This window comes from Megalops cyprinoides, chromosome 6, assembly GCF_013368585.1.
Source record: "Megalops cyprinoides isolate fMegCyp1 chromosome 6, fMegCyp1.pri, whole genome shotgun sequence".
Lineage (NCBI taxonomy): Eukaryota > Metazoa > Chordata > Actinopteri > Elopiformes > Megalopidae > Megalops > Megalops cyprinoides.
In genome coordinates this window covers 27,612,624-27,626,469 of record NC_050588.1, presented here as the reverse complement: position 1 = coordinate 27,626,469, position 13,846 = coordinate 27,612,624, and the positions used below count along the sequence as shown (strand labels likewise).

Below are 13,846 nucleotides of genomic sequence, written 5' to 3'. Positions count from 1 at the left end.
TAAAGGTAACATTTTATTCAAGCAACTTCAACCCAAGAAGAAGACAAACACAACACAACATTAGACGAAATAACAGTACAAAGGAGGCAGCTGAATGTCATGTCATGCATGGTTGCATTAATGGGCTCAATCTAGAACTTTTCACATATCTGTTCTCACCTGCCCGACTTTTATGAAAGAAGCCATGCAAATATTTTTCTCCCCCTTTCTCGTCATGACTTTTTCATGGCTCGGTTTCTCAGGTAATCTGCATTTTAATGTGTGGCTTTTGTGCCAGACATTCATCCGACCCCTGGAAGGGAAACCTGAGACTGACACCGCAGCTGGGTGACAGGGGACGGCAACTGTCACTCACCCTTTTTCTGCCCGCTCTCCCTCGGAGAGAGGGAAAATAAAAGTGGGTCCAGGATGGTCTGAGAGCACAAAGCAGTGGTTTTACTGGGGATTCCATTCTCGGCTAATCAATGGAGCGTGGAGCGGGGGCCCGGGTAATGGGCGGGCGTTTCCTCCTGAGTGGAGGTGATGACAGGTGTAAGGAGAGAGAAGGATAAGTGATCAGCGCCGAGACGGTTTGGCTGAAGTCACTGAACCCTGTGAGCGGAGTCCTGTCCTGGCAGACAGTCCTGTCAAAAACGGGCACTTCTGCTGCCCACAGCAGATGTTGTCTAATTAAGTTGCCGTTTAACATTAAGGAAGGACCGGCTCCGTGCATTTTATTGCTTTGTCCATAAACAGTCCTCGAGTGAAGCCAACGCACAATTCAATTTATTGCTACAGCACTGTGGCTTCTAAAATGAGGGTGGTGTGGCTCAGGTTAAGATACAGAGCAGCCAGGGTCTGCCCAGGAACAGCCTGCTATTTAAAGCTGCATTACATTTTTCAACTCCCCAACGCCACCGTATAAAATCTTTGAGAACATGTTTAATTCATCTGTTCACCAAGATAAAATGTTTTTTAAAATTGAAGGCAGTCACTGTGCCTGCTGTTATTATTAATGAGTAGTCATTATACACGTTGTGCTCATGGTGATCTCTCATTTGTAGACAAACAGATATGCAATGTTTTGTATTAACTAGCAAGCAATTGCATGCTTTAAAACAATACTGTCATAAAATAAGAAAACACAAGAGCTGGCAAGGTAACAATATATGATTAGGCTTCCTTTGTTTGTATCTAAAATCAAAAGCTAGGAGTCCACAGTTGCTATGGTCTGCAAAAATTTGGTTGATAAGTTTAAAATTTAAGATGAAAACAATTTTTATTCTCTGAGTAGGGAATCTGTCCCTTCCCATCCCATCCATTACGTTTACTTTAGTTTATCTATGTTACCCTGTAATATATTCTTTAAGAAAGGCATTGTGCAGGTTGTATATCTATTCCAACAAATACACTGTAGTGAGACTGAGGAAATCATAATAGGATCAAAGCTACATAGCATAGCACATTGCATGATAATCACTTTTACCTGACATGGTGAAAGAAAGGGTTAGCCTATGTGGTAAGCAAGGCAGAAACTTTCACAAACAACCCTCTATGTCTGAATGGCATTGCGTCACCTCTGGTGTGGTATTTTTCCCATAACTCAAGCTGCATCTACCTCCTACATCCCCAGGCACCAGATATTATTTCTGGTGCAGATATTACAACAAGGGATAGGACACCATATGCAATCACACAGTCTTCCCTGAAGAGTTGCATGAGATTCTGCAGTAACTCCAGTTATAGCCTCCTAAAGAATTCTGGGAATTAAAGTTCTGCTCAGTGAGTTCTTCATGCTTATCTGTCACAACTTCTTCTTTTCTGGAACCTGTTTTGGTCCAAATTGAAAGTTGAGGAGTTTTTTCTTAACCTCGAATGATGAATGTAAACAAGGGTTTTTGATTCTTCAATTACATTTTTTTTTTTTTCAATTAATTTTCACAATTTCTGCACTACAATGTCAAACAGCCAACCCTTTCAGTCAGGTCAGTTATAGCCAAATATTGGAGCTTTGTGTAGTTAGGTTGCGTATGTCATGTCAAGGCTCAGTTTCATGTCAGTTAAGTTTTTTGTATGTATTGCAGCACAGCAGCCACATGAATGAAACATGTTGACAGTATGATTACAATATGATTGGCTGGCATTGTTCAAGGGGAAAGTGTAATGCTAGACTTCTTGGTTTGTCTTTTTGTATACGTCCTCTTTTGTCTTTCATGGTGGGAGGGAAAACACACGAAGGAAGCTCCAGTTAGCTAGATCTAAGTGAGACAACATTTTAAATGATCTGTCTCTTCTGTTTGCTAACGTCCTAGAGTTTTCACCAGATTAAATAAGATTAAATAAGCATAGTCTCTGTTAACCAGGCAGCATCATGCCTGCTCTTGTCTTGAACGGTCCGAGTTGTTACAGTTAAAACACAGCTTTTCTACATTGGTGTTAATGGGGTTTTGCTCACGTGAGTCAGACACATGTGAGTGCACACCCATTTGAAAGGGGGGGTTGGGTGCAATGTAATGATCATGCCTGTCAGGAATGGTGACTTTACTAGGAAGAGACTGGTAATGGTAAATTTCAGCCTGGCTCAGCCTTTTAGTGATCTGGTCCTGTCTTTGCATTGTGCAGTGGAAGACCAGAGTTTGGGACCTATCAATCTATCTATGTGTGTGTGTGTGCATATATATCTTTATTCTAGCTTGTTCTTTAACAATGACACAAGGTGGGAAGAATATTTGCATGTCACTAAATACTAATTTGTGTGTCACTCACCTTTGAATAAACATGCTGTGCACACACTCAAAGCTGGTGTGACTGCTCTTTCACTGACACCGCAGTTCTCAACTTCAGTTATTTTGAAGTTTGATTGGGAGCCACAGCAAAAATTACAGCAGGTAAAGGCAGTCATTGCCATTATGTTTATACAGTATTATTGCTGTCTATATGTCTACATTTGAGACAAATAGTACACCTACACTAGTAAGATATTCCCAAAATGCTTTAATGACTTCTCATTCATTTTCAGTTATCAAGTCTTTTTAAAAGCAATAAGATGCAATTATTTAAGTTACTACTGACAAAGTTAGCAGTCAGTAGTAAATGTTATCCTTGCAAGTAGGAACAGACAGAACATTTTAATAAGTAAAAGGAGACACATGCTCCACATTAAGAGACAAGATTACTGGCTTAATTCTAGGCCACAATGAATGAACTGAAAGAAATTGATAGAAATAATTTTTTTTGAAGTTGTTCAAATGAAAATGGCCTTACTCTGTCTGTTATGGTGCTCAAAAGCAATTTTATTGGGGTGAAAAATACTAAGAAACTTCTGCTCAGTTTTGGTTAATGTAAATAGTCCTCGTGTCTAGATTTAAACCCTACATTGATAGCATGTTTTGCTGAAATAAGTGGCATGATGGTCCTTGGGTTAGTACATGGGGCTTACTATGTACTAACCCATGTACATAGCAGTTAGTAGTATTAGTATTAGTAGTATTTAAACAATTCTGCATATGAGAATATGCTTGTATAACTGTTGTGGGACTGCAGTTAAAAATTCACTCATGAATTGCAGTTATTAGAATTGGTAGTTTTCAATTAAATTTCATTTTCGCTTGATTTCCAGAAGTAATATCACTATAGGCAATGATTTTTTCAGATGGTAAAGAAAAAGGGGAAAAACAGTGGTATCAACATTAATAGAGCCCTCACCGAGCCTTTTAATCACTTTTGCTGAGTCATAGCTCTTTGCATTTACAAAGATGAAGTGTCTAAACAATAGTCAGAAATCCGCAGTGGGAGTATTTGATGCAACAAAATAGAATGTGCTGATAGATAGGTCTGTTATGCTTTTTATCTTGATTAATGCACTTGAACTTGATTGTGACTTACTTAAAAGGTCCCAAGATCCTACAAGAACAGAAATGGATTTAGCCACTTCATTAGAACCAGGTCTTTTTAATTAGCTCTATTTTCAATTTTTTTTTTTTTACTCTTGGAGTGTGATCCTGACCATCCAATTATATCATTACATGTATTTGAATCAAATGGATGCACCTCAAGTTTCAATTCTGAATTGAAATATTCTGGAAATAAATATGCATTAATTTCTTTGCTATCCAAAAGGCAATAAAATTTTCACACTTTTTTTTTGTTTTAGAGCCAGACCAGAGTTTTCAGATCCTTTGTTATGAACAACAAAAATGACAACAACAAGGACAGAAAAAACAACCCCACAACTACGCCCAGGAATGTTTTTGATATGAGGACAAGACTCAGAGGCCATTGGAAATCACTTAATGTCAGTTTCCAGTCCATTTCCTCCTGGAGATTGTCTCCATTGGGCATAGATAGTAGATGTTTGTGTCCTCTCTGCTGTCCCTGTGGACGAATTACTCTGTGCCTTCCTCTCTGGCTGTCTGTGACCAGGGATACTTCTTGTACCCAGTGTGGGTCTGACTGGCACAGAGCAGTCAACTGTCACTGTTTGGTAACACACCTCAGAGAGTCCCAACCTGATCTAAATCCACCTGGCAAATCCTAATCCCTTCTCTTTCTTTCTCAATAGATTGGTCTCCATCCAGGCCACATGTGTATACAGTTAATGCTTTTCCCAAATGAGGGCTCATCTGCTTTTTTTCTGTCTTGGGAATACAGCCAGTTCCTCGGAGTAAAGGAGGAGCAACTGTACCTGAGTGGCTCATTGAGAATATAAAGATGGTCTCACACATGCCTCTGGCATGAATACATGAAACTGTAGAATCTGTGTTGAAAGGTTGTTTTACATAGTGTGGATTTCAGCTGCTGGATAACAGTTATTTTGTTTGTGCAGGCACAGCGAAAATGATAGGTGGTCAATCTTTTTTTTTTTCCTAACTCTGCCACATGTTATTCTAGAGGTAGGAAATGTTGAGACGCTTATCTGAGCCGCTCTTCTTTGTAGAGACTGCGTGCACCCTACAAAGTGCGCTGCAGTATCGATTCAGCGGAACGGGATCAATATTTTGTATCATCATGTTCCATCTCCATGGAAACCAGTTTTGGACATAGTTCTGCATGGTGTAAAACCACTCTGAATTTGACATTTGACAGGGGCGGAGGGTCTGACTCTGTCCTATTTTGACAAAGAGATGCACACAGGACTGATTGTGTCATCAATCTGAGTTGTCAAATTTTCTGTGCCTGGGCTGCGTTACAGGTAGACCAGACAAACATTGCATGTGAACTGCTAGTGAAAGCCCATGAACCTTCATATGTATATGTTAAAGATGTAGGTTTCTGTTTTTGCAGGCACCTGTTTATTTCCTCTGTAACCTGCCTTCAGAAACACTAGGGATTTCCCCTCTTCCCGCCATAGCAAACTGGGGGCCACAGTTGTGCTAAGCGTCCCATGCACTAATTTTATTGTTTGAGTGGGGCGATTTAAACATAGCGGTTTGTTGATACGTTTGAATATTGTCTATCTGTCTGAAAATAGCTTCCTGCATTGCTCTGGAACTGTACGAGTCACTGTGGGGTTCACTGGGTGCTCACGAGCGTTTCAATCCAGCCAGCGTGATGCATAGCGTTACCATGGTGATCTATTTTTAGCCACACTGAAAAAAGCCAACTGTTAAAATATGCAATATCTTTCAATGCTCCCTCATTTGCAAAGACTGACATGTGTTGTTAAATACATGCTTAAAACTATATTTAAATTGACTAGAATTCAGGTGCACAATTTTTTTTTATTCTTCATTGAAATTCCTGTTCAAACAACACAGCTGAATTACGCCACATTACAGTATTTGAATAATATAGGTCATTGGTATATAGGTTTTCTGAATTCAGTTTTAGCAAGATCCAAATAGATTCAAAATCAATCTTTGATCTTTTTAAATTCAGCTTTTTCCCAGTTCTGAGTCTCTCTACTTCATATGTGACATCTCATTATTAGTGTATGAGTGTCCTGGTTTTACACCCAAATTAATGAGAGTATTCTGTTGTAGCTTGAGCCCCTTGGGTCTTCAGATCCCACTCTTCTAGTTAGTAATGAGGTCGACCGAGTGCTTTCTCCATCTTCCATTTGATCTTGGGAGCAGACTGCAGTATTACATTTCCCCGCTCTCTCTGTCTGTCTCTGTCTCTCTCACTCACTCTGTTTCTACAGAACAGGGGAACCTTCTTCATCAAAGCAGACTTCTTGTTGACCCACACAAGCTGCTGAAAACATGTCACCTAGTCTCCCAATGCTCTGCTTTTCAAACACTTAATTTTCGTAACCTCATGGGTTTCTGATCCTTACAACCAAATTGAAGGGGGCTGTAGTGAGTCAGATGTCAGCTGTAAACTACTCTCATGCATATCCCTATAGTGGAAAGAAGCGTGGCACATTTCAAAATCTATTCGGAAAAAAAGAAAGTGGACATTGTTTTCAACTTTTTAAAACTTTGATTGCTTGTGATTTCTTGTGTGCAAATCAATGACGGCATCAAAGAGGTATCGATTTTGAATTATGAATACATTTTGAAAGAAGGGTGATGTCCTCATGACAAGAGGAGAATGCGAGGAGTTATCGGTTCATGGTTGCTTCACATCTGAAAGCAAGCTGAGTCATGTAAGATTAAACATGAATTGTGCATTGCCCCCACACCCACCGTGTTGTGTATAGGATTAAATAATTATTACTCAATTTGATTCATTACTATGAAAATGCGTAAGAGATTGAATGGGTACTTCCTCCATGTAAGCACGGGAAGATTCGTAATATTTCATGCCCTTTATCTTTGCCTTTATGGTATTATTTGGGAAGCATCTCTAAAAAAATGCTGTGGCAAACATACTCAATATGTAAAGATCCTACACAGATACAAACATCACTCATGTAGATAAATACACCATCACATCTCATGTATATGACACAGATAAAAAACATATCTAACAAAAAACATGATATAAGCACATACAGTATGAGTGTCATTGCAGGGCATGTTAAAAGTGCCACGTACCTTTTTTATCTGTGCAAAATGTTAAGTTCAATGTTTAATTGATCTCTCAAAATATGAGAACCTCTTCAAATACCCACACAAGCATTCTGCTAAAAAACTGCTTCCAACTGTACCAGGTTAAATAGAACTGTGGGCTAATAAAATATTAGTTTCATGTTGCCCACTTCAGTGTCTTAATAGTCTAAATGACTATTGCCTTACACCTGCTGTTCTAATCAGTCTGATTACTGTAAAACCTGGCATGCATACTCAAATATCTACAGTATAAACAGAACGGATGATAAAAAGAGCAAAATGGAAATTTTCAAAGGACTGCCTTGTGAATAGCTTGCAGAAAACGATGACACAATGCATTTTTCTACTGCCTTTTGAAATCCTTTTATGTGTGGCGGCATTACAAAGAAGACGCAGAACATGCCGCTGTGCTTGAATCGGTGATGGAAAAGGCACGCTAAGGTCCTGTCATACCTCATGAATCTGCACCACTCTGGTGCTGCCTGATTATCTAGGTGAATCTGAAACACTGGAGGACGTGGGAGGGGTTCCACCGATAATGAGAGGGGATTGCTCCCCTGTGCTACGACCAGGTAGACATACTTGCCGGGCCTCACACATTATTCAAGAGAGATCAATGAGAGTCGTCCTTGCGCAGCTACAATTAAAAGGAATGTTTAATGAGTCTGCTTTTAGCCGTCTGTTGTGCTCAGAACCTGGGTGGCCATGGTCTGTGCTCAGCACTCTTCCCTTCCCTTTCGCAGAGTGAGGGGGCAGCAATGGCCTCACCGTAACGGGTTCAAATGGAGGCAGAAAGAATTTCAGCTCTCGCAGCTGGTACGGCACAGTGTTTGCTTTAATAATATTCAAGAATGATTGCTCGGCTGTCATACTGAATTATACACAGCCTTTGTTGTCACGGTAGCACGAAGAACAAATGATGAAAAAGCACTTTTGTGCTTCTCAATGCTAAAGGAATAGCTATATATTTTATTAAAACCCTAGTTGAATAGGAAGCCTATTTGAATAAGAAACTTTGGCAAATTTGGTTGTTTCTGACACTGTATTGAAATACACTAAATATGTTTCAGAATGAAAAAATGTAACACTCTCTTAAAAGTAAGGAAAACATGTACTGTATTTAGGCAGAACTGAGGTTACAGTCAATGTTAGTATTGTGCTGCTGTACTATATGTGTCTCTCAACCTTGAGACTGATCTCTGCTGAGTTAAGTAGCTGTCTTTGTCCAAGCCTCTGTAACATGTCAACTCAGTCACTTGCCTTGGAAAATTAGAGAGGAGTGATTGAGTAAGATCTATGACATGTCAGTTAAAGCTGCACACACATGTAATGATGTTTAACTTAACAAGAGTTCATAGACAGGATGAAGCCATCCTCCCTTTCCTTCTTTTATATGTTGCACCCACATATTATTATTATTATTATTATTGGTGTTATTATTATTATTATTATTATTATTATTGTTATTATTATTATTATTATTATTATTGGCTGACAATTCCATCCAGAGTGATTTAACAGTTTGCATATAATACAATAATGGCTGCATGTTTACCAAAGTTATTCATGTGGAGTACTGCCATCAAGGGTACAATATCAGTTCCATGCCTTAGAATCAAGCCTGCAACAGACACTCTAATCACAAACCCAGTCACGGGCTCAGCCACAGTGCATGTACAGCCTCCTGCTAATTCCCGACAGGAGTGAATGGCAGCGCAAACACAGACAGCCCCAAATCTGAGACAGCTGCCTGCTTTCCCAGGCCAGACCTGGGTCCTCAGAGCTCCCGAGTCAGTGAAACGCAGCTGGATCAGTAGAGCGGCTGGAATAGCAGACACCTCCAATCCTACTTATCAGGGACCCGGGAAAAAAGTGTACCATGCCAAATCTCATTCACCCAACTGTTGGCGAGAGTTTATCACTCCCAGTAATGCCCCTGGATCCGGTACTCTCTCCAGCAGTGTGTGGGATCTGATTCTGATGGGAGTGGTAATGTGCATCATACCATTTTGCATTTATTTATTATTATATGCATGTTTATATATAAGCAGACGTGATGTAATCTCAGTTGTACACTCAATGCAGCTATTTCACTGAGAATGGATTTATTTTTAGTTCATAACTTTTTCATACTAGTTTTCATAACTATTTTTTTTGACTTTTTCCGCATTGTGGGGTGTGGGAGGGGGCTTTCGGTGTGACCAAATCCTCTTAGAATATACCGTAGTCAGCTCTGTTTAGATGAGCTATTGCCGGAAGGTTGCCTGGGCATGATCTACCCTGCACAGCGCAGAGGTGGTGGATGGATGCAGGCCCACTTTTCCGGTGAGAGGATTACCCAGTAGTCAGAGGATACCACCTCTGACTCCAGAACAACAGATCGTAATTCACCCATCTGATATCACAGGAGGTAGATCAGCTCCCCTGACCTCAGGTCTGCAGGGAGTGGGAGTATAAAAGCCTCACCCTGTCCCAGTTTTCATGTAAAAATGGTTTCGGCAGTTAAAGTTCCGCACAAGCACTCTGAGTCTGTCCAGCATCTGCGCCGAACTGACAGTATTGTGACAGTCCAGAGCGATAAAGCCTGAAGCCTCAGGTAGCGTTTGAACTCAGTCACCACACAATCCCGCTGCTGCAGATCGGGGTAGTTTTTCACAGAAGGTGACTCATTTTCCTCTGACCAGAGGAATGTTGTGTTCACCATAGGCTGCTCTACTGTGGTTGAGTAAAAATAAAAATAAAAAAGTGGGTATTCCTTACCTTCTTATTCATCTTATAGTGTTTGTCTAAATAACATTTTTTTGTAAACAGCAAATTTCCCATATTCTTAAATGATTCTTTTTCTTCCTGCCAGTCACTCATTGAACAGCTGCAGAAACTGGGTAATGACCTCTGAGGCAGCCTTCGTTATATGGTGAAAATACATTAAGTCATTTCCAAATACGTAAGTCACGTCAAGTATCTGCAGCCTATGGACAGTGCCTGTACTGTTCTTGCGTACCGTTTTCTCCCTCTAAACATACTGTGCCTGTGTGGATTTTTCATACATTGCAGATGTAATGGCAGAAGGTGCCTTGTGGTAAGAGCTGAGGTTAATCACTGTCAGGTTTGCTGTGCAGGTTCACCTCCTCAATTTTGCATGACCTCCCCTGACCCCTGAGCTCCCCGTGCCAGAGCTAAGAGATCACACACAGTGGCTGCATCCCATTTGTCTCTGCTGAGAGAGAGAGCAAGGCATCATGGGAAAGGTTAGTCAGACAAAACAATCAACAGTGACTTTGAACCTACCGCCCCTTCCCAAGGGAGGGTCTTGAAATAGATTTCACTGTGGGGCATAACACTTTTGCCTATAAATCTGAAATCTCATCATTCTCTAGGTATCAGCTGATGCAATTTAGATTTCAGAATTTTACACATTAGAATGGCTGAATTGCTGCCTGAAAGGAGGTTTTATAACTTGACTTGAGATTATTTTCAGAGACACATGACATTAAGTGAATCCCAAGGCACATAATACGTCTCCTTTAATGTGTGGCAAGAGATTCATGAATGAAAATTCTCATGTTTTTCACGGAAAGTATATATTTTTTTTGCTGCATTGTTATTTTGTTCATGGTTCATTCGTCTTCTTGGCACCGGTACTAATGGCTTCAGAGGAGCTTGCCAGTTCTTAGTCTCACAGTTTTCTCAAAAGGCTGAGATTTACAATAGCTCTGGGTATTATGCTTCTTCATTGCTACACTTAGTGGAAAGCCACACAATGCTATTTCTATCAAACAAACAACATTGTACAAAGGAAAACATAATTTCACCATCTGGTATATGTTCTTTTCCTCCAAGGGATACATTCCTGATGTGTTGTACCAAGTGGTAGTGTGTTAAAAGTGGAAAGGCTTGATAGAGTAAAATCCATTGCACTTTCATTTCATTAATGTACTGCATGATTTAAGATGACCGGTGGGCATTTTTTGGACTCCTTTTTCTGGAATGTCTTAGGCTGAATCAGATTTTGAAGCTCAAAAAAAGTTTTTCTTGTGTTGCAAAACTAGACGGCCTGTGATGTGCAGATCTGTGGAGCACAGAGAGCACAAAGGCAGCAGATGCTGTTATGATGGTGATATCTGTAGTGATGTGTCTTAAAAATAATCCCCTCGGTAATCCCCCTAGTCAGAGCATGATCAAAGTTCATTCCAGGGTAAAATGCATCAAGGTTTGTTATTTTAATTTTAGGATGATGAGTGACTGTGACTGAGTTTTCACTCTTGTGCCATATTGCCATTACTGCACCGTAATGGATGAAACATATACGATGTAAAATTGATTTAATTTTTCAATTGACCTCTGTTCTAAATTATTTCCTACTTTAAGCTTTAACAGCTGTGGAATGTGGCCTATATCACTCTGCAGACAGTTGCATATTATTTCCATGCTTCTTATAAACATAACATGACTTTATTCATTGTAAACGTAGTATAGATATTTCTTTATAATTTAAGGTTTTGACCTATGAATGTCAGTTGAAATATATTTAGCTAAGTGATTCTTTTGAATCAGTATTTTTAGGAAACACACACTGCTAAAGCATGACACATTAGCAGAGGATTTGATACATCGCAGTTAAACGTTATAATTTTTTTTTTTTTGCCTCTGTACACACTGCTATGTATGCCTGGAGCTTGCTGGAAGTTTAGTAATGTCAGGATAATTTGCATGGCACATGGTATCTGCAGAGGAGGGGAGGGCGGAGGTCATGGCCCTCGCTTATAAACTGCCTTATGTAAGTGAAGAGAACAGCCTGGCTGATGAGTCAGCAGTGTAATTGGAGCCTGTGGGGGGGACACGAGGGCCCAGTCTTGGAAAGAGCTTGTTCATTTTTTTATCCGTGGGCATTTGATATGAAAGGCTTGGTGTTGCTGAGAGACAGCTGCATTAATCATTGCTTACAAACTGAATGCATGATAACAGCTCTTACAGTAAATGTTTATTTTTGACGAAAAAAAATGTATATCCGAAAAAAGACATTTTATTTTTTAATTGTTTTGGCAGCACTGTCTCTAAATGTGTGACAATGTCTGCTGATGGAATACATTTTAATATCTAACAGGATGCAGTTCATAGGCAAAAAGCTCAGTGCCAGTGATATCAAGGTTGTACTTTAAATGTAAAAATAATTTACGTGTATCTGCCACACTGAGTAATGTGCTTACAACCCAATATATTTTTCATACTTTTACAAAATAATCCTTGAATTGAAAAGTCTCTGGTATCCAACTAAGATAATCTTGGTGGTTCATAATATATATTTCCTTTATCCTTCAATGCTAATGATACCATAATGTGGTTCAACAGTTTCATATGCATGTGTATTGGATGATACATAATATAATGATATAAGAATATGTATCAAGGGCAATTGAAATGCATAATCAGCTAATTACAGAAGTCATCATTTTCTTTTCTCCCCTGTGTGAAATAATCTTTTTTCTTCTTTTTCCTAGGTTTGCCTGGAGTTGCAACCGACCTAGACAAGAGAAGAGAAATCTACGGGCGGAATCTTATACCTCCAAAGAAGCCAAAAACATTCTTACAGTTAGTGTGGGAAGCACTGCAAGATGTAACCCTTATTATCTTAGAAATCGCAGCAATGATCTCCCTGGGGCTCTCCTTTTACCAGCCTCCAGGGGAGGGGAGTGAATGTGAGTACCTCAACCTTTCATACTCATCTTTCATTATTAAAAAAAACAACCTTATTTGGCAGGCTTTATCCCCAGAAGAACGTACCCAGTATCCATACAAAGATAGATTTCACATGGAGAAAAGTTTAATGATTCCCATATTACTGACAATTAGGAATTGCTTTATAAGATATATATTTTTTTTTTATTAACTGTCCATTTCCCATCACAGTAGCATCAATAGAACAGTGTACGCTTTAAATATATAACATAGATTTTCATTTTATTTATGTTCTTTCTGCGCAAGGCATTGCTAAAATAGATTAAGCACCTCATTTAAGAGGTGCATATGGATTTTAAAAGAGACAGAATGATGTCATGGTATGGACTTTAAAAGGCAAATGGAGTGGGATCAGTCTCTGAAGACCAAAGCAATGACTGCTCATTATAGGGATGATATGAACAGAGTGCAGATCAATTATCCTGTCCATACAACCAGAAGTGATGGTTGTTCAGCTGATTTTAAATTAACGCTCATAAATTGTTGCCGATTGAGTTGATTTGCCCTGAGGCAAAGGCAGTGCCATTCTACTGTCTTTAGAGTAACAACTTAATGTAGACATGTTTTGAAAGTGTCTCGGGGGTTCAGTTATCACTTATTTACGTTAAGTTTGTTGACAGTGCAGTTTATTGTACCTTGTTTATCCAACTGTAATTGCTATGTCTTTCTCTGTATTTAAAGAAGGCTAAGCATGACCTCGCGAGGTCTTGTTAGCAAGCATGACTCTGCATTTCAAGTTCTCTCAAACAAAGGGAATCAGGGAATCTACTGAAAGAGTAGCTTCTGAGGGCTGGGTTAATGAAGTGCGCAAAAGAGATGTCATTAGAGAAATAACCTTTAGGTGAAGGCCATACATCAAAGCGCTCTGCTGTAAAATGTGCAATGAAGACACAGCCATTAAGCAAGCGTGCTCGAAATGCTGAGTAAGTATTATCAATCAACGTAACGGCCTGAAATTCACTTGCACTGCAAACTAGAAATGATCTTTAATTTGGGCATGTATGGAACTTTTGTCTACTTCATTTTTTTATGAAAGTTGATGCATTTATGAGAGTTGTTCTTTGAAATAGATTTGATCTTGTTTGTAATCTACACTGCCATTATAAAGTTGAGTTTATGCTACTATCACAGCCTAA

The 13,846-nt window shown here is 39.4% G+C and overlaps 1 protein-coding gene across 10 annotated transcripts in view; it reads left to right on the top strand.

The window, feature by feature from the left end:
- atp2b2 (ATPase plasma membrane Ca2+ transporting 2) overlaps positions 1–13,846 on the top strand; it is a 139,256-nt gene that overhangs the window by 80,024 nt on the left and 45,386 nt on the right. For all 10 annotated transcript variants that reach the window (XM_036531103.1, XM_036531101.1, XM_036531099.1 and 7 more), the window contains one exon: positions 12,473–12,670. In XM_036531103.1, coding sequence (XP_036386996.1) covers positions 12,473–12,670 — 198 coding nt within the window. The remainder of the gene's footprint in view (positions 1–12,472; positions 12,671–13,846) is intronic.